The sequence below is a fragment of the Protopterus annectens genome, chromosome 9.part0, assembly GCF_019279795.1.
Source record: "Protopterus annectens isolate FY-2018-M chromosome 9.part0, PAN1.0, whole genome shotgun sequence".
In the NCBI taxonomy this organism is placed as follows: domain Eukaryota; kingdom Metazoa; phylum Chordata; order Ceratodontiformes; family Protopteridae; genus Protopterus; species Protopterus annectens.
The window spans coordinates 1,051,380,811-1,051,402,518 of NC_056743.1; the positions used below are offsets into that span (position 1 = coordinate 1,051,380,811).

A 21,708-nucleotide genomic window follows, 5' to 3' on the forward strand; every position below is an offset into this window, starting at 1 on the left:
AGGAATAAGCAGTGCAACACACCTCCTTTTTATGCGGCCTATGAAACCTTATTGTTTCAAAGCATGTCGGAAGAAATTCATAGTCCTTTATATAAGGTTTTAGCCAGGTCTCGGTAGCAGCAATGATATCTGGTTGATTGAGAATAATCCATGTACGAAAGTCAGAAATTTTATTACAAATACTTTGGAAGTTTAGAGTAACCATATATAAGGATATGCATGAAATACTGGTGTAAGGTAGTGTGGACGGATTGGCTGACGTGGGCCCTGGACTGGGTAAATGTCTCCACATAATGGTAAGGTAGTAAGCCTGGATGTGTAAAATAATAGCTGTTGGTTTCTGAGAGGTTTGGTAAGGTACGTCTGAAAGTAGATGGTAGTATTATTTAACACAATAAAGTAGATATTGTTTTTAAGTGGAATAATTTTCACTTTGAATAGGAGAAGGGGATTTATTTGATAGAGGCAAGAAGATACATCTGTGTAGCTTTCAGACTGGTTAGATAAGGATTTGTGATTGTTGAGTATTTGGGGGAAAGAAGGTGGGGTTGACTGCAATGAGATGTAATAGGGAAAAGAAAATTGTGATGAAAAGAGAGAAAGACAGTATAAGTATGCTAGATGAAGAATATAAGAAGGAGAAGGCTTACAGTTCAATTGCAGTAGAGAGGAGTACAAGGGCAGTGTGACATAAGGAGAAGGTGAAGTGGAGTAAAGAGTGATTAAACTAGGAAGGATGGTGTAGAAAGGAGTAGGCATATAAAGTAAGGTGGAGTTAGACACAGGGTAAGTTAGCAACAGGGATACAATGCAGGAAATGAGATGTATATTTATTTAGTAAGAAAAAGCATGGGTAGAGGTTGGATAGTAGAGTAGGGGATGGAAGATAGAGTGGCAGTATGTGAAGGAGGGAAGTGGAATGGGTGTGGACATGCAAAAAGGTAAATAGATGGGTTGTGGTTGGTTGGTGTAGCAAAGTGTGTAGAGTTATAAAACTATAAGTTCAGGAGTAGTGGGGGTGGGTGGAAAATGGGGGTAGGGTAAGGGAACGGAGTGGTCTGACTCATGACAGTGTGTGATGGAGAGTGAACAAAAAACAATCAGGAACAGCAGAAAAGGTAAGAGATCCAATTTCAAGAAAGACAATAAGAAAAAGAGTCCTTGCCTGAGTCAGTGAAGTGGCATTTAATTATTTATTTGTTTAAAACCTGTCTGGTAACTGTATAAAATTGAGAATTTAACAGAGAAGAAAATAATCTGTCTGTGACCCTACAACTTAGTACAGCACCAAAAATTATTCAGCCACAAATTGTTTTAGTTGCAGTAAAGTATTGGGAAAGAAAACAAAAATTAACCATAGCAGCCACAGAAGTTAGAGCACTAAAGCTACCTTAGGTATGGAAAAAGAAGAAAACAAAAAGGAGTTTGGATACGGACAAGTGAGCTAGAGGTTGAGGGGGATCCTTGAGCTGGGTGATCACTACTCAGCAAGCCAACAAACAACTATTAAGTGTAAACTAAATACTGGATTAGCAAATACAAATGAAGGGAAAGCAAAGTATATAGTGAATAAACAAATAGAGAATAAAGCCCGTACTCTGCAAGAAATCAGTCTTCAGGTTAAACACAAAGTAGGTAAACTAGAGAAAGAGTTAACTTATCTTGTGGCACTGCTTTTTAGTACAGAGACCCACAGCACTACTTAAACATTGTAATGCAGTACCATAAGGTAGACTTTGAGAAAGTTTTCAACAGGGAGACTGTTGGGCAGATAACTGTAGGAAAAACAAATGAAAATGTTAAAGGAGCCAATGGAATTGAGGTCACAGGATATATAGAGTCAACCAAAATCAAAACCTAAAGTATAATGAGACATTTAGTAGAAAAAATGAAACAAAAGTTTGGATCACAACTAGAAGAAAGAACAGCTGTGTAAAATCTTACCATAACCATAGATGTCCTTCTCTTCCATGTTGCAGTATTCTTGGTGTGGGATTTTCCGCCTCAGGCGGCCCATACGCCGGCTCCTATACAAAAGCTTCAGCTTGGCTGTTGTAGTCACGTGGGATGTCACACGTAGGGCCATAAACCAGGGACCTTAAATGTGACGTCTGCATGCACAGACCTCAGAACTTGAAAGCCCAGCTGGAGTAGCCAGTGATGTCAATCATAGGGTCAAGGAGCCATTATGTGGTTAAATTGGTCACAGGGTAGGGTATAACCTCCGAGAGACCTAAGACAGATCAGTAATGAGTGAGAGAAAGGATAAGGGGGTTAGGTGGGTGGGAAGGAATACTGCAACATGGAAGAGAAGGACATGTATGGTTATGGTAAGATTTTACACACCTATTCTATTGTCTTTCTATTTCTATGCTGCAGTATTTTTAGTGTGCAAGAGTATCACAGCTTAGTTGGAAGGAAGGGAGGAGGTAGAATAGGCTGATTCCACAAAGCCCTGCAGGACTGCTCTGGCAAATCCTGCAAGTGCTCTGGAGACACTGTCTAACTTGTAGTGTTTGGTGAAAGTGTGAATGGTGGACCATGTGGCTGCTTCTAGTATGGAAGCATTGTCCACGCCTTTTAAGAAGGTTTTGGAGACTCCCACTGTCTTGGTGGAGTGAGCTTCAACTCCCAGTGTGAGTTTTTTGCCATGGTGTGAAAAACATAGGCAAACAGCTTTTCTAATCCAACATGCAATGGTTTGTTTGGAGACTGCCTTACCCACGGGCCCTGGAGTGGAAGGAAACAAAGAGCTGATTGGATTTTCTTATGGATTTTGTTGTGTCTAGGTAAAAGCTTAGCTGTCTGTGTACATCCAGGGAGTGAAGTATTCTCTCACTTTCATTGGTAGGAGAGGGGTAGAAGAATAGATTGGTTTAAGGACAGATCATTGACCACCTTTGGCATAAAGGTAGGGTTAGGTCTTAGTGTTACCCTGTAGTTGTGGGAGGTAGTGTATGGAAGGCAGGCCATAAGGGCCTGTAATTCAGACACCCTTATGGCTGAAGTTATGGCCACTAGCAGGACTGTCTGCCATGTGCACATTTGCAGAGTAGCCCTACTAGCAGGTTCAAATGGAGACTGGGTTAGTTTTTCAAGGATGAAGCTCAGGTTCTATGGTGGTGGGATGGGTTTACTTGGTTGTCTGATGTGTAGGACTCCTTTTAAGAATAGCTTCACATTGAGCCTGGCTAGTAGGGGAGGGTCTAGTGGCAGGCAGGTTGAGATTATGAAAGGTGGACTTTCACTGAAGAGTAAGAGTAAGAGAGTCCTCCCTTTACTAGTTGACACACATAGGCAAGAACTGGGGGAGAATCTGCAAAGCATGGACCCATGACTTGCCCATACACCATTTTAAAAATCTCTCCCATTTAGCTAAGGAAGATTTTCTTGTAGTGGGTTTTCTGGCCTCCCTCAGGACTGAAAGCACATCCTCTGAGTAGTGGTGCCTGAAGAGAATTAGAAGTTTATCACCCATAGTATCAGTGACAGCATCTGCAAGTGTGGGTGCAAGAGTGTTCCCTTTTGTTGTGTCAGAAGGTCCACCTTGTGGGGTAACTTGTGGTGACTGCCCTTGGTGAGATTGAGAAGTAGGGGGAACCAGTGCTGCCTTGGCCAGTAGTGGGTCACCAACAAGACTTTTGGTTTCTCTCTCCTGATTTTCAGGAGGACTTTTTGAATTAATGGAAAGGGAGGAAAGGAATATAGAAACCTTTCCTTCCATGAAATGCTGAAAGCATCTACTCTCCAAGCTAGTGGGGAGTAGGTCTTGAAGCAGAAGGTCTGCAGTTGTCTGTTCAGGGGGGGGGGCAAACAAATCTACCTGAGGTGTGCCCCAGTGGTGGACAATATCTAGAAAGACATTCCTGTCCAGCATCCATTTGTGATTTGGAGAGGATGTCCTGCTGAGAAGGTCTGCTTGTTTGTTGTCCTGCGAGGGGATGTAGGATACACGCAGGGACAAGTTGTGTTGTGAGGCTAGGTCCCAGATTAGTAAGGTTGCTCTGCAAAGGTGGTACGCTTTTGTCCCTCCCTGCTTGTTGAGGTACCACATAACTGTGGTGTTGTCTGTTATTATTTAGAGAACACCTAGTTGTAGGAGTGGAAGGAAGGCTTTCAGTGCCAAAAGGACTGCTGTCATTTCCCTCACGTTGATGTGTTTATTCTTTAATGAAGGATGCCACTTTGCTTGAACCCTGTAGGTTGCCACTGTGGCTCCCCATCCTAAGTCTGAAGCATCTGTATGCATGAACTGGTTTGGGAGAGGTAGCTGCAGCGGAAGGCTCGGATTCAGCTGACCTTGCTGAATCCACCATTTTAATTCTGTCTGAAGGCAGGGGAGGAGAGTGATTTCTTGCTGTAGAGGATGTTTGTGCTGTGACCATACATTTTTTAGATACCACTGTACCTTTTGCATGTGCATTCTGGCTAGTGGTAGCATAGGGATAGCGGCTGCCATTAGACCCAGGGTCTTTAAGAATTGCCTTGCAGTTATTTGCTGGGTCTGCAGCAGGGCTTTGAAGTGGGAGGTCAGGGAGCTGACTTTGTCCTGGGGAAGAAAGGCTTTCATTATGTCTGTTTTGATCCTGCAACCCACAAATATTTTGTCTTGTTCAGGGGTCAAGGAGGATTTTGGGAGGTTGAGGTGAACCCCAGTGTCTTTGTAGTAGACACATGGTGAACTCTAGATGGATTAACAGGGTTTCCTTGCAGTCTGCTAGGACCAGGATGTCGTCTAGACAGAGGTAAATCTGGATCCCTTGTGTTCTGCAATAATCTATGGCAGGTGCCAGGCATTTTGTGAACATTCTGGGGGCAGTGGACAAACCAAACGGTAATGTAGTAAATTGGAAGTGAGAGGATGGTCCAGAGAAACGTAAGAATTTTCTGTGGGAAGGTAGAATGGGTAAGTGCAGATAGGCATCTTTCAGGTCGACTATGGCCATGAAAGCCTGGGCTGGAACGAGAGAGGGTAAATTTGGCAGGGACAACATTCTGAAGGTGGGCACATTTAAGAAGGAAAGGTCTAGAATCGGTCTCCATGGTCCATCTTTTTTGGAGACCAGAAAAAGTCTTGAATAGAAGCCCTTTCTTTTTTGCCCAGGAGGGACAGGTTCTATGGTGCCCAAGTTCAGAAACTCTGTCAGAATCTGTGGGAACAGGTGGCGCTGATTTTTTGGTGGGAAGGGGACACCCCTTAAGGGTGGCCTTTCTTTCCAGGAGAGGAAGTATCCTTTTTGAATAACAGCCAGAACCCATTTGTCTGTGGTAATGGTTTTCCAAAAGGTGAGGCAGTGGGAGAGGCTGGCGGAAAGGGAAAGGAGTGCAAGGCAGTCGCACATTGCTGGGGCCTCCTCTGTCTTGAAAGAGCTGTATAGAGGGGGGCTGAGAGACAGCTGGCCTGAAAGGGGTTTGTCTTCTGGCCCCTCTTCTGTGTCTGGAAGAGGTAGGTCCAGCTGGGGCAAGTTTTCTTCTGACAAAGGTGGCTTTGCAGGGTAATTCTTGTAATATTTAGAAGTACAGGACACCTAAAGATGGTTGATGCCTTGCAATTCCTGCAGATGTTTGAACAGGTCTGCTGACTGTTTACCAAAAAGGAAATTAGGGTCCAGAGGGTCATATAAGATTTTAGACTTGAAGTCTTCTGGCAAGTGTTGCAGGCGAAGCTGGGAATATCTCCTGAGTACAGTGGCAGATGCTGGAGAGCATGCAGAGGCCTCTGCAGCATCACAACTGCATCTAATGGAGTGTCTGGCTACTTGGGCAGCCAGAGATAGTTTGGAAGAGATGTCAGATTTAGTGGGGCAGTCTGGAGTAGCAGCCAGCAGTGTAGTGGCTTGAGAGGCCAGATCCAGAGCATATTTGGTCATATGGGTTTTTGTTTTGCTGTCTTTTTCCGTAGGTAAGAGAGAGGCAGACAGAATGAGTCTGGATTGTTTATCTGTTGAAATGGCAATCACAGCAGGATCTGTCAGAGGAGGTTTGACTAGAAATTTCTGGTCATCAGGCATCTTGTAGAAGCAGTCTGGCCTCTTAGGAGCAGTTGGCTGAGAATCTGGTGTCTTTGATGTCGAGGAAAAGGCATCTAAATAGGCAGGAATAACAGGTGGAATGGCAGAAGGGCAGGGAGATTCCACTTGTAATAGTTCAAAATACCTTTTTTTGAGTATCAGACATTTGTGAGATGTCCCATTTGAAGTATTCCTTCATTTTGGTTATGGTTTCACCTCCGGAGGGGATATCCTCTGGAAGGGAGTCCCCTTCAATGAATTCTTCATCTGGGGAATAATACTCGAGGAGAGGCTATTTGGGAAGTGTAAGATATAGATTCATCTGAAGATGAATCAAAGGTCTCTTGCTCTTCTTTCCTGTCTTGTGAGGTAGGTGGTGGAAGAGAGGAGGCAGAGGCAGGACTAGGGCTGAGGAGAGGAAGAGTAGATGGAGAAGAAGCTGATGGCCTAAGGGCCATAAAGGCCTGCATCAAAGAAGAGGTGAAGGACTGCCAGTCAGGTAGGCCTTTGGTGGGTGTAGCCAGATGTTTGTTTTTTTTTTTTTGTTTCATTTTGACTGGGGTATACTTAGGTGTAGGCCTGGAATCGGATGCCTGGCTAAGGGTAGCTGTGTCAGGAGAAGCAATCTCGGTCAGAAGCCTGGCTGTGTCTGGTTCTCCCTCAACCTCGGTGGTAGCCAATGTCTAGGTTAGCTCCGGGGGAGTTCTAGTCATCAACTGCAAAGCAGCTTCCTCGAAGGTCACTGTAGAAGTCGACAGATCTGTCAAACGTCCATCAACTCCTAAATCAGTAGCTGGTGAGGCGTCCGAAAGCAGAGTGGCAGTGGAAGAGGGCCTAGGAATCTTGGCCTTGTTTTGTGGAGGTTCAGCTGGGGTTTCAGAGACGGGATCCATCCTGAGAGGTAATTTTTTAAGTCACTGGTTTTCTAGGTAGAGATTAAGTGCAGCCAGATGGCTGTGTAGAGTCTTAGGAAAGAAAGATTGGCAGACAGAGCAAGTGTTGTGATTGTGCTCCCGGCCTAAGCAAAAAACGTAGCGGTCGTGCGTGTCTTTATGGGGTACCTGGCAACCACATTGGCATTTGACTTTTTTTACTGACATCGTCTAAAGATTACTACAATAAACCAAGCTTTAGCTAGGGTTAAAGAAGAAAAACCCCAACAGGGTACTTAGCTTTATGATGTCTTGTGGTGAAGGAGCGAAGCACACGATGTGACAGTCGTCTGCAGCTGAAAAGTTCTGTGGTCTGTGCATGCAGACTTCACATTTTAAGGTCCCTGGTTTATGGCCTACATGCGACATCCCACGTCACTACAACAGCCAAGCTGAAACTTTTGTATAGGAGTTGATGTACGGGTCACCTGAGGCAGAAAATCCCACACCAAGAATAATGCAACATAGGAATAGAAGGATATCAGAATGAATGACAGAATCAGGGGGGATATTAGCATATTAAGACTGTTAACATAGGAAGGAGAATATGAGAAGGCATACAGAGATCAGTACAGCAGGAGGAGAGTGAGAGCATAAGATAAAGAACAGAAAAAGAAACAACCAGCAGAATACTTAACAATTATAAATGCAGCAAGTCAACCAAGCAGCACAGGTGGCATGACAAATTAACAAAACTACTAATAATGACATCTTGTTATAAAACAGCAATGACTACAGTTGCAGTTCAACTCAAGTGCCTTAACTATGGCAGCTAACAATGTCTCAAAACCATATCAGCAATACAGTCGCTATCTACATTCTCAGGAAGGTAGTTACATAACAGATGCAAGTAATAAGACCAACACGAGCAGAGCAAGTGTTTAGACAGCGTATTACAGGTAGTATGCTGTGCCTTCTGTGGAAGGTTGGGTGCCGGGCTGGCAACTCGACACTGTAAAACTCCACTGCCAATCATGAGCGGACAGGTGATCTTCGGTGGCGACCCCTAACCGGGAAAAGCTGAAAGAAGAAGAAGGAGAAGCTGACTCTGTAAGCAGTGATGAAGAATCCTAACACATTTGATTAAACAATTCCTGAGAACATGGTGCCTTGTAATAAAGGAAGGCAGAAATCATTTACAGTCTTGGGCAAGCACGCAGCTAGAGGGGAGAAATGAGTGGCTGAACTAGTCTACGGGGGGAATAATAAATAGAAATACAAAAAAGTACAGGATTCAGCTTAAGCAAAAAGGATTATGGGACAAGTAGAGGGAGGACGCTGGAAACTTTGAAATTGATTGAGGTAATTCAGGGGTGGGCTGACTCACGACAATGAATGGTGGAGTGAACAAAAAACAATCAGGAAAGTACAGTTGTGTACACTTACCATAAATGTAGATGTTCAAGTGTATTCACTGTTGCAGTCATTATATTTGGGTAATCTGCTGGCAGGTTGCCCTCAGTCAGCCTGATTAACAAAGTCTTGGGTCCTGTGTCGGTTGCTGTCCCTTCTTCCATGACGTCAGGTCGTCAGGGGTATAAAACATGCAGTCGTCGCCATTACATCAGTTTTTCTTGCTCCAGATGTCAGGTGCCCCCCAAATGGGCAACCAAATATTTAAGTAACTAAAAAACACAAAAATATACCTCCAAACAAAAGCAAATATACCAAAAAGGCTTTTAAGCATAGTAAAGGAAAGTAGAGGTATAGTAAGAGAAAAACAGGGGGTTGGAGGGAGGGTAACCAGGACTGCAACAGTGAATACACTCGAACATCTACATTTATAAGTGTACACAACTGTACTATGTTCTTCGTGTTTCACTGTTGCAGTCATTACATCTGGGTAGATTCCCAAAGCTATGATTGGGAGGATGGATTTATACAGCATTAGGACCAGCTATAAGGCCCTGCAGGACAGCAGTGGCAAAGCCAGCTCTGGATTTAAAGAAAGGTAAATGGTAATGTTTGGTGAAAGTATGAACTGAGATCCAGGTAGCAGCTTCTAGAATGTCTCTGGTAGGAATACCTCTGAGAAAGGCTGTAGAAGTAGATGCAGCCCTGGTGGAATGAGATCTGATCCCCTGCGGGATAGTTTTACCATGGTGCATGTAGCAGAAATTAATACAATGGCTTATGCATTTGGAAATAGTCTGCTTTGCAATAGCTTTTTCCTCTGCCCCTGCAGCAAATGCCACCAGTAGTTGATCAGATTTTCTTAGAGATTTTGTCCTGTTTAAGTAAAATCTAAGTTGTCTGTGTACATCCAATGAATGCAGAATCCGCTCCCCCTTGTTCTGTGGATTAGGAAAGAAAGTTGGCAAATGAATGGTCTGATTAAGAGCCACAATGGATACCACCTTAAGCATGAAAGATGGATTGGTCCAGAGAGACACCCTGTCCGCCTGAAAAATAATGAAAAGTTCCACTGCCATAAGAGCCTGTAATTCGGAAATCCTTCTAGCTGAAGTGTCTGGTAAAAGGAAAGCTGTTTTCCAGGAGAGAAATTTTAAGTCTGCAGTAGCAGCTGGCTCGAAAGGAGGGAGAGTGAGTTTTTCCAATACAAAATTGAGGTCCCAGGCAGGGGTTGGAGCTCTCCTGGGTGATCTTAAGTTTTTTGCCCCTCTAAGATACTGCTTTAGCAGAGGATGAGAGAAGAGGGGAGGATCTGTGTTGTAATGAGCTGAAATGGCTGAGGCATGTATTTTTATGGAAGAAAAGGACAGGCCCTTGTGGAGCATCTTAGTTAAATATTGTAAAATCTGAAGAATATTGGGCACTGCTGTGCTTATCCCTTGTGACTGATTCCAGTTACAGAATCTTTTCCATTTGTCAGCATAAGATTTTCTCGTACTAGGCCTTCTTGCCTGCAAAATGACATCCATCACAGGTTTGCTGAAGGATGCTAAGAGTGAATTTAGGTGATTAGCCATGCTGCAAGATTCAAAGTTTGGAGCGGAGTGTGCAGAATTTGGTTGTTCTGCTGAGAGAGTAAGTAAGGTGTCTGAGGCAGGTGCCAGGGTGGAAGATGTGACACACTGCGCAGGAGTGGGTACCAGTGATGGCGAAGCCAGTCTGGAGCAATCAAAATCATTTTTAGTTTGTCCTGTGCGACTTTTAGTACAATTTTGGAGAGCAGAGGCAGAGGTGGAAAAGCACAGACAGATAGGTTTTTCTAGCTGAAGGATAGAGCATCCACTTTCCAGGCTTTTTTGTGATGAGTCCTTGTGCAGAATTTGTCCAACTGATAATTCTGGGGTGAGGCAAAAAGATCTATGTCTGGACTCCCCCATTTGTGTATCAGCATGTTGAATATCTGTGATTCCAGTTTCCATTCGTGTGGGTCCATGAGATTTCTGCTTAGTCCGGCTGCCAGAGTATTCAGCTTTCCTGGCAGGAATTGAGCTTGTAGTTGTACTTGACAGGTCAAGGCCGTGTTCCACAATGCCATGGCTAGTCTGCAAAGGGGGTAGGAATGTGTAACCCCCTGCTTGTTTATGTACCACATAACTGTGGTGTTGTCCATCTTTATCATTAATTGTCCTGGATGAAGGTAGTCCTTGAAGGCTGTCAGAGCATTCTGTACAGCTAGCATCTCTTTTTGATTGATATGAAGGTGCATTTGATTTGGGCTCCCTTTGCTCTGAATGCACTTCCTCACCAGATGAGCCCCCAAGCATAGTCTGATGTGTCTGTAGTTATGGTTTGGGTGGCAAGGGGTGGAGAGAATGAAAGTCCCTTGTTTTGGTGGCAGACCTCTGCCCACCATAGGAACTCTAGTTGCAGGCAAGGTATGACAGGAATCATTGTTTCCAGGCTGTGACAAAGTTGACTCCATAAACTCTTTAAGTACCACTGAAGTTTCCTTATATGCAGTCTTGCATATGGAATAAGAGGAATGCAGGAGGACATGAACCCCAAGGCTTGCAGAATTTGTCTTGCAAATAGCAGGGTTTTTGTGGCCACTTGTTTGAAGTAAGTTACCAAATGAATTTCTGGCGTAAGGTAAGCCATCTGGGCAGTTGTATTCAAGCTTGCACCCAGGAATGTAATTTTTTGAGAGGGTACCAGTTGTGATTTCTTCTCGTTTATGGTGCATCCTAGACAAGTTGGAACCCTTTTAACAAGCAGATGTTTTTGAAGAATGTCCCTGTTTTCTGCCTGAATTAGACAATCGTCCAGGTATGGATATATTTGAATATTTCTTTGTCTGCAAAATGCAATTACTGGAGACAGGCACTTTGTGAAGACCCTGGGTGCAGTACATAAGCCAAAGGGCAGTGCAGAGAACTGGTAATGCAGATAGCCTGCTTTGAAGCGGAGGTATCTTCTGCAAGATTCCCTGATTGGGATATGCAGGTAAGCCTCTTTTAAGTCTAGAGTTACCAACCAGGCATATTTGCCTAGCATAGGAAGTAACTGTTGAAAAGTCAGCATCTTGAACTTTGAAATGTCCAGAAATGTGTTTAGAGTAGATAAGTCCAGAATTGGACGCCATGATTTGTCTTTTCTGGGTACCAGGAAAAGTCTTGAATAGAAACCTTGTCCCTTTTCCTCTTCTGGGACTGGTTGAATAGCTCCCATGTTCACGAAAGACAGTACTTGTTTCTGGGCCTCTGCCCACTGATTTGGGGGCAGGTCTGGCCATCCGTTTGGGATTGGCAACGTGTAGAAATGAAATCTGTATCCCTAGGATACTATATTTAAAACTCATTTGTCCTGGGTTATAAGTTGCCAGTTTCCCCCCCAAAGGGGCAGCTAAAAGGTAAGAGCTTGGTAAATGTAGAGGGAAGTCAGTGAGACTGCTTACCATAGGGAGGTGCCTTGTTGTTTCCAGATTTGGAGGAGGAGGCACCCCATTGTTTTGTTCTAAAAGTCCCTTGTGACTGAAACCTGGAGCCTTTGGAATGTCTGGATATTACTTGAGTGGCTCTCGAAGGAACTAGAAAGGACCAGTTCTTAGTAGGCCAGTGCCTACTAAATCTTGGAGGTTGCACTTGTAAGAAGTCTTTCACAGTTTGCATAGATTTAGCTTTATCTTCCATCTTTTTTAAAACTTCTTCAGCCTTATTACCAAAGAGACGATCCTGTTGTAAAGGAGCGTCCAACAATTTTGCTTTAACATGATCAGGCAGAGTTTGCTCTTTGAGCCAAGCATGCCTTCTTAGCACAGACCCAGTTACAGCAGCCATGCAAGAGGCCTCCAAAGAATCAAAGCCACATTGCAAAGTATGTTTTCCAACGTGTTCAGCTGAATGCAATAAATCCTGTAAATCTTTATTTTCCACACAGTCAGAAATTAACATCATTTTCTGTTTAAGAAGTCCCATGATATGCTGCTGATATTTAAGCATATGAAATTGACAGTTTAAAGCCCTGATTGCCAAGGTTGCAGAAGTGTAAACCTTCTTACCCCCATCTATCCAGCGCCCTGGAATCTCTATCAGAAGGGGTAGGATTTTTAGCAGTAGAGGCCGTAATGCCCTTGGGACCCTGAGAAATGGTTTCAGGATCTGCAATAGGATTTTTGAAAAGGAATTTGTGGGAGTCAGGAACCCTGTAGTATCTGTCTGGCTTACAAGGAGCTGGAGGCAGAGAATGAGGAGCCATACTAGATTCTGAAAAAACATCATCAACAATGTCTAGAACAGGAGGCACAGCCAAAGGCCTATGTTGAGGAAGAAGAAAATCCCTAAGTCTCTTTTTAGATTCAGAGAAATCCAGACTTTCCCAGTAGAAATGTTCCCGTAAGGTATGTAAAGTTTCCCCAAAAGAAAAATTCTCAGGGGAGAAGAAGAAGGAATGGAATCTTCTGCATCAGAGTCCTCATAAGTAGGTATAGACAAATCCTGTTCCTGTTCATTAGAAGAGTCAGAAGAAATAGAATCCTGTTCAGAAGATTCATAATCAATGTCTTGCCTAGGCCTCTTAGAAGGAAGGGGGGGGGGGGCGGTTGGCTAGCCCTGATCAGAGTAATTAAATCTTCAACCATTTTGATCATTTGTTTTTTAGGCATAGGGGCCTGCACATGTGACCCAGGAGTCAGTTTTTTAGACATAGATTTAGATTTTGGCCTTAGTTTTGAAGATGGCGTCGTTCTAATATACAAATCTGTAGGCCTGAAAACAACCTCAGAAGCCAGTGCCTGCACAGCGGCTCCGGACCCATCTAAGGTAGAGACATCAGCAGGTTCCATAATTGAAGCATCTCGCGGCATTCCGGACTCCAAATGGGTCACAGTAGAGGCCTGTGAATCAGAAGTAGTGGGTATCAGGGGCTGCAAAAGCGCCTCACTGAGTACCAGCGAACTGGCAACTGGCTTAGGAGAAGCGTCATCATCAGTTTTGGACCTCGACGGCCTGTTGTCTTTTTCTTTGCGTTTTTTTAAGTATTCCGATAGTCGGACTGCTAACCGACGACATTTCTGGATAATTAAAGTGTGAGCCAAAATATTTAGAAGCAAAAATATACCGACGTTTAATAGTGCGTTGATTAAATTTAGCATAAAACCGACAGCGAGGTACATTGTGGTCAGGGCCTAGGCAAGGAATACAGTACAAAAGAAAATCCTTATGAGGTATTTGCTTCCCACAAGTAATGCAATTATTAACTTTTACCGATATCGGTAAGGAGCAAGAAAAAGTTTTCCCAACGGGATACTTGGCTTTTTAGTTGAAGACTTCAGTTCTGAAACTCGAAAATGAAAATTTCAGGAGTCGGCCGACCGGCACTTGTGAACTGCTTCTGCTTCGGGAACCGCGCGGCAAGAAAGACTGATGTAATGGGGTTGGCTGCATGTTTTATACCCCTGATGACCTGACATCATGGAGAAGGGACAGCAACCGACGCAGGACCCAATACTTTGTTAATCAGGCCGACTGAGGACAATCTGCCAACAGATTACCCTAATGTAATGACTGCAACAGTGAAACACGAAGAACATCAGCAGAAAAGGTCAGAGATCCAATTTCAAGAAATACAATGTCTAAGAAAACAGTTATGCCCTTTCACCATTCTGCACTGTCCATCTTGGATATGCCTACATCACAGCCATCAGAAGACAGGCCAATGCAATACTTATACTTAGTCATTCAACCACAGCAGGACAGACATGCATCATAGTATTTTTTTTTTTAATTAGTAGAAGAGTAGAATACCATGTACTCATCATATGACAGGCATTTAACAACATACTTGAGTAATTACAATCAAATATGTATGACATTACTGCATCTTGGAGAGAAAATGCAGCAAACACTAGAAGAAGAAGAAATTAATTTTTTGCACTGTTTTTCAGTGAACTGAACAATGAACAAGACTTATCCACATTAAAACACAAACTGCAAACTTTCGTTTTCCATTACAAGCCAGAAATAAGGTACACAACTTTCAGAATTACAAACTGAAACTCAGCAGTAGTTGAAATATTCTTTTATTACTAAAACACCACAGATCATTATATGTCACAGATGTTTAAACAATTCCCACAGGAAACATACTGAAAAATATACCCACAGTTATAAAATGAAAATTGTTACTTCATTAACCAGCTTTTGCTGTTGCTATTACCTACCCTTTTACTAATCTTTTTAGAAAGCTGCTCTACAGAGTCACATGACAGCTTCTTGCCTTCATCAGCTTCCTCTTCATCTTTCTCTTTCTTAAAAACCTGTAGAACAAACATAAAATGCCACTGAAACCTGTAGAACTAACATAAAATGTTCTTACGCACAATAACAGTTTTCTAAAAAGACATGTAAAAACACAATCAGGCAGTCATCTCAATGACAACTTGCAATTCTTTCCACCAATGATGGTAGAAGAGCTAATGCAGATGTAACCACAAGTGGTCAAATATGCTCAACTAAATAAATTATCACTTGCAGAACCTGCAAAAACTTTTGTTGACTTGTTTGCTGCAGTTTTTGAACAAGAAAGTTACAACGGGCTTGTAAAACTGATTTCCACATAAATCTTGTTTTACTATGAACGACAGCTAAAAGGCAAACATAATATGGCTCAGTACTAAGCTAGCTGGCCTTCTGGGCCTTTTTAAGGCTGGCCAATTTCCACAAGGTGAGAATCAAAGCCTGTACCTGCTGTCTGTGAGGTAAACACCTTAACCATCATGCCAAACATGAGGAGAAGAAAACATAGCAACCAAGCTGTTTAAATGGATTGTACTAAAAATACCCTTACAGGTTCAGAGACAGTTTCAGACAGCACTTGCAAATCTTTGAACTTGATGCTTGTAACTGCATGAATCTCACCACTGCCATCGAATAAGAAATTGTTCCAAATGGCACCAGAGAGAAGGAGTTACACCAGTGGTACTCAACACATCAAAATAGAATAAAATGACACAAGTGTAACAAAATACTCTATTCACAAATGCAACTTGGCCCCAAGAATCCACATCTCCTATGTTGTTTTCTCACAGATCTGTTCCCATGTAAAGGCGCCAAGAGCACGAAAGGAGGACGCTGTGATTCAACAGAAAAGACCAAACATGACAAAGAAAATTTCAGGTAAGAAATTCCGCTATTAGGAAAGCAGGAAAAGGAAAGGAAGTGGAAGGAAGATTAGGCGAACTTTTGGGTGTGTGGCTGAGAAAAGAGTGAAGAAATCTTTAGGAGGATTGTGTGAACAAACACATAGAAAGGGAAGTTGAGTGGCAGTATCCACTTAAAGGGACAAGAGATTTACCCGGAAACTGATAAGACCCATGTTGGACTTTGCTAAACTGTGGAAGCCAGTTAGACAATCAGTACATAGTAAAATTCTCTGACATGCTTTCTATCCATGGCATGCAGCATATTAGGTGCTGTTTGCCATGAGCTAAAACATGACACAGATAATGGTGTTATAACATGTACAGTGTCTGTTTTACATACTTTACAGGACAACAGAATGATAAGGAAAGGACAGAAGGGATACTAACAATGACATAAAAATTGTGGGAGATTACTGAAGAGGATAGTGATACTCCAAGATGATAGAAGTTAGCTAGACTAACTGGACTGTAATTCCTAGGGTGGGAGTATAGGATCACACTCAATACGCTGGGTGAAGTATGTCTCAAAAAAGTTTGAATAAGAAGCAATTACCCCTTAGCAAGAGTAAAAAAAATGCATTTATGTATCCTTAAATGGTGAATGAAACAGGACCTTTGAAAAATTATAGGTGCTAAGGAGGACCGGACCACACAACTATGTGGCTTATAATAACTGCATGCAAAGTAAGTGTCTTGGACAAGAATAAGACAGTCTCTCAGAAATGTAACATTAAAGACAAAAAAGCACCATTCAGGAAAAGGACCAACTGTGACAAAATTCACAAAGCAACTGATGTACTTCTTCCACACGTCACTGCAAAGTCTAAACACTCCTGCCCCAGAGGCAAAAAAACCTTAGAAGCAAATGCTTTAAATTCAGTAAGTGAAAGTGGCACCCCTACCCATGTAGGGTATATGTAGAAAACTTTGTTCAAATATTATAAACCATTAGGAGGGTAGAAGAGACAGAACAATAACAGTAAAATAAAATGAAGTAAGGAAAGCCATCAAGAAAGCAAAGACCAAGTAAGAATGAAAGCTGTATATCAAATGGAGACAAAATCTTTGCACATACACTAAGAAGATAAGATTACCAATGGAGAAGTGTCAAAAGTTGAAGGGGGTGGAAAATGAGTAAGCAAGTATGTGGTGCAGTGACAGCACATGTAAGCTGGGCAAATTAAATAAAAAAAATACCCTATCTTGACTGTCTAAACAAAGGTGGTGCACTAGATAAAGACTGGGAAAAGGTAGAGTTATGTACCTACCATAAATGTAGATGTTCGAGTGTATTCACTGTTGCAGTCATTACTCTTGGGTTATCCTGCTGGCAGGCTACCCTCAGTCGGCCAGAATTCCAAAGTTTAGGTCCGGCGTTGGTTGCTGTCGCCTCTTCCCTGATGTCAGTGCGCCAGGGGTATAAAAGATGCAGCCGACGCCATTTTCTTCAGTTTTTCTTGCCCCAGATGTCAGATGCCCCCAAATAGGAAGGCAATACATAATCCTAAGTAAATTACATAAGTAGAAAACAATAGCTACAGCTGTAAGCAAATACACCATATAGAAATACATCTTAGAGATTGTATAAACAGGGAGCTATAGATAAAAACCCAGGTAAGAAGAAGGGAAGGTGGGAGGGTAACCTGGACTACAGCAGTGTGAACACTCGAACATCTACATTTATGGTAGGTACAAAACTGTACTATGTTCATCAAGTTACACTGCTGCAGTCATCACACTTGGGTTGAATCCCAAAGCTACGGCTGGGCGGTTGGTACTAAACAGGGTTTGGGGAAGCTAGCAGGCCCTGCAAAACTGCAGTAGTGTGATGACTGCAGCAGTGTAACACGATGAACATCAGCACAGAGTAAGTAGCATCCATCAGTCAGACAATACTGTCAGAAAGCACTAAGCAACACAACATTAACAGGCAACTATTTCTAAAACCATTAAAAGAAGCCAAAGATGTTCCAGATATGACTATAAGAACACAAAGTGGATTCTGTTCTCTAGATGCTACTGTGTAGCCTTATTTCACATGCAAGGGTGACTGCTTTTCTGTCTATTGCATCTTTTCTATAATATGTAAGGGCTTCACATGCTTATACGAGTCAATAAAATGGCTTGTAAGTGCTGTATACCAAAACAGAGGAAGCAGCACACTACTGATTTTAAAATCAACATACCTACAGGGAAATAACTATTTTGTGAAATCTGCATTTGGCTTCCCCATGAAGAAAGTATGTGAGCTGAACAGAAAAAAGTGAAATTAGAAAACTGCATTTACAGATCAGCATATATGTTATTTTACTAGTACACTGGGGTAAAAAAAACACAATGAGTACACTAAATGATAAAAATTACGGATGGATCCTCTAGTCTAATGGCACAACAAAGATGCAAGCTGTGAGGGCAACTTACCTCTCCTACTGACAATGGGAAACTCAAAAAACTCTGTAACTGGAGGCATGGCCAAGATGAGCACTGAGTAACAGCACCTTCTGCTCTGCCTTTACAGAATATTTGTGACAGGATTTTTTGAATTTATCTATCTATCCTAATCTTTTTTTTTTTTTTTTACATATTTGGAATCTACTAATCATCCTTTAGGATAGTATATAAAAATCTTTGCAACTTTTTTTATTTTTTCCTGTCAAAAAGTACGAGAGAAAATATTTTGGCTTCAGACTACAGAATGAGCTACTCCAAATCTACACTTCAAGAAACAACTATTAAGAAGGAACTACAATCACTATTATCTAATATTCAAGAACTGACAACAAAAATTGATAGAATGGATGTAAAATTGGACAACTTCAAAGAAAAATGTTCCCAACAAATGGAACTGTTACATGAAGACCTTAAGCCACAAAAGAGACAGACTACTGGTATAGAGACTTCACTGAATGATATGGACACTAGAATTCAAGAAGATGAACATAATATAGACTTTCTCTTGAAACAAAATACTCTTTTACAAACAAAAAATGATGATCTAGAGAATAGATCAAGAAGAAATAATATTAGACTTTTTGGTTTGCCTGATTATGTTGAAGAAGGTTGTTGTTCTTTCAGCTTTTCCTGGTTAGGGGTCGCCACAGCGGAACTCTGGTCCGCTAATGATTGGCAGGAGATTTTTACTGTGCCGAGGTGCCAGGTCGACGCCCAACCTTCAATGAAGGCACTCCCATTCATACATGTCTTTCGAATGCCACTCGACTGCGGGAAGGACATGCAGACTCCACACAGAAGGCACTCCAGCTGAGAATCGAACGGGAGAACCTCTTGCTGTGAGGCAACAATGCTACCGCTGCACCACGGCGGCAGTGATAATGTTGAAGAAGGTAATATGGAAAAATTCTTAACTTCTTGGCTCCCTAAGATACTGCAGCTTCCTGAAGCTCTCTCATACGGGAAAGAGAGAGCCTACAGGTCCTTGGCTACTACGAAAAAAGGTAATTTCTACTAAATCTGTTATACTGAAGTTTCTATCACCTCATGACAAGGAGATAGTGTTAAAGACTGCATGAGCTAAATCTCCAATTAAATATAAAGAAAATGTCTTACACTTTGAAAATTATTACTCATTGTCTGTAATTGCTAAAAGAAAGCTTTTTTGCCAATGCTAAAAGAACTAAAGAAAGCCCAAATAAAGACACACCTATTATTTCCTGCAAGATTAAAAATATTTCTCCAAGATGGTCCAAAAATATTTGATGACATAGATTCTGTCATTACTTTTGTCAAAACAAGAAAACTGCTTGATAAAATAGAGGATATGGACTGGGCAAATGCCAGCCTTAAAAGAAATGCTGATAACAGTTCCTGGAAGATTTCTGAACATAAAAAGAAGCTCAAGAATAAGTGATTAGTTAAAATATTTTACAATGGCTTTAATAATTAACCTAGAAGTTGGGGAAGTGGAAATGGTTCAACAGGTGAGTCTTTGTTGTTTAAATTTCTTTTTATGGTCCATAGTTGTTTTAATGGTATTTTATAGTTTCTTATTATTAAGTCTAGTTTATTTTACTTAAAGTAGCTCAATTATTATAGCAAGTAAAAGCTATTTATTTATTTATCTTTTAATATTAGTAGTTGTCTCTTACAATAAATGCTCCGTATTTTGGGGACTGAATTTTATGGTATTTTGGGAACTATGGTAGATACAGAGACTTACAGATGAGGAAATGAGGGTCTTTATTGTAGTAGAAACTGTTTTGTTTTTAATTGTTTGGCATTTTATTTCCCTGTCTCTCTGTGAAGAGAGATTTTTCATTGATATTGTTCCCATAATGTAGCATTAATGATTATGTTTCCCATCTACTGCTCTGCTGCTGGAATGTGATGCTATATGTGATAATAGACGTGAAATATTCTTGTTTTGTCCATTTCAGAGAGCTCATATGTTTTGAGCAAGTCATCAGATATTTATCTTTTTAAAAAAAAAGTGTGAATATGTGGGTGTGATGTTAAGGGAACGGCTTCTCTTTGATAACTGTGGTGGTTTCCCCTGATGATTGTACTGTAGAGAGGCTTTAATTAATTTATTTATTTATTTTTATTTCTTTTCTTTTTTGCTGCTGGTTGTAGGGAAATGGAGGGTTTAGCCTGGACTGATATGTTCGTGGTGATCTAGTGGTTTGCTGGGTTTGGGAGATGGAGTTTGTTGGATTTGCAATGTTTTTATATTAGCTCTCGCCCTCCCTTTTGCCTTTTTTCGGTCCGTTTTTATGTTTCCTGGTTCTGTCACGAGGTAATAAACAGCTTTCTTAGAGAAAAGCTGCAAATGTTTCCCCTCCTTAAACTTGTGCATCTGAACTGCTGAACAACCCTGGTACGCGATCGCACTGCGGCTGCCACAACTGAAAGCAAGAAAAAAGTGTCGTTCCCATGGAGACGTTTACACACTGAACTCTGTGCTGAGAAGCCTCACAAAGCTGGATAATAGCTTAAATAGACGGTCTCTAATGCCATCTATAAGTCAAATGAAAAAACTGCAGCTAAGTAACCTGTATAATCTAACTATTATATTAAAGCATCTGCGAGTGTCTATAAACAGAACACTTTTGATACATTTAAACTCTTATGTTTTTACACTTGTAGTCCTATTATTGTTAAGTAAAGCTTCTAATAGGTATAACAAACATATTGTATATATAGCAACATCATTAAAATATTAAAAAGAAAGAAATCTCTACATGAGACCTATGCAGAAATTAATATTCTTCTACAAGACATAGAAAACTTTAGTGGTTTTCCCCGGTGGTTCTACTGTGGAGAGGCTTTGATCTGTTTGTTTTTTGTCTCTTTTTATTTCTTTTCTTTTTTGCTGTTGGTTGTGGAGAAATGATGGGTTTGGTATGGATTGATATATTCGTGGTGGTCTAGTGGTTTGCTGAGTTTGGGAGATGGAGTTTGTTGGATTTGCAATGTGTTATATTACCTCTCTCCCTCCCTTTTGCCTTTTTTCTGTTCGTTTTTGTGTTTCCTAGTCTTGCCACGAGGTAATCAACAGCTTTCTTAAAGAAAAGCTGCAAATGTTTTTCCTCCTCAATCTCATGCATCTGAACTGCTGAACAATCCTGGTATGCTATTGAACTGCGGCTGCCACAACCGAAAGCGCAAAAAAAAAAAAAAAAAAAGTGCTGTTTCCATGGAGACGACTCTGTGCTGAGAAGCTTTGCAAAGCTGGATAATACCTTGAATTGCTGGTCTCTATTGCCATCTATAGGTCATATGCATGAACTGCAGCTAAGTAACCTGTATAATATGACTGTTATATTAAAGAATCCGTGAGTGTTTATAAACAGTACAGTTTTGATTCATTTAAACCCTTACATTTTTACACTTGTATTTATAGTCCTACTATATTTAAGCAAAGCTTCTTTTGATTGGTATAACAAACATATAGCATATATAGCAACATCACTGAAATATTAAAAGAGTCTTTACATAAGACCCATGTAGAGTTTGACTTTCTTCTACAAGACATAGAAAACAGACATGGGGATAATTTTAGTACAGATAGAAGATAAACAAATAATGAATGAAACATAACATATTCTGTATGAAATTAGCTTATTGCATACAGTATAGTCTGGGATGCAGATATTTACCATATTAATTAATGTGTTGCTATATTCTGAGGAAGATAGAAACAGTTTCAGATTAGCAAAGGTTTCAAAGGAAAGAAAGGGAATAAGGGAAAAGGGGG

The 21,708-nt window shown here is 41.3% G+C and overlaps 1 protein-coding gene across 2 annotated transcripts in view; it reads right to left on the bottom strand.

Annotated features, from left to right (window-relative positions):
- ZNF740 (zinc finger protein 740) overlaps positions 1–21,708 on the bottom strand; it is a 604,397-nt gene that overhangs the window by 377,085 nt on the left and 205,604 nt on the right. For both annotated transcript variants that reach the window (XM_044083855.1, XM_044083854.1), the window contains one exon: positions 14,514–14,609. In XM_044083855.1, the coding sequence (XP_043939790.1) occupies positions 14,514–14,609 (96 nt within the window). The remainder of the gene's footprint in view (positions 1–14,513; positions 14,610–21,708) is intronic.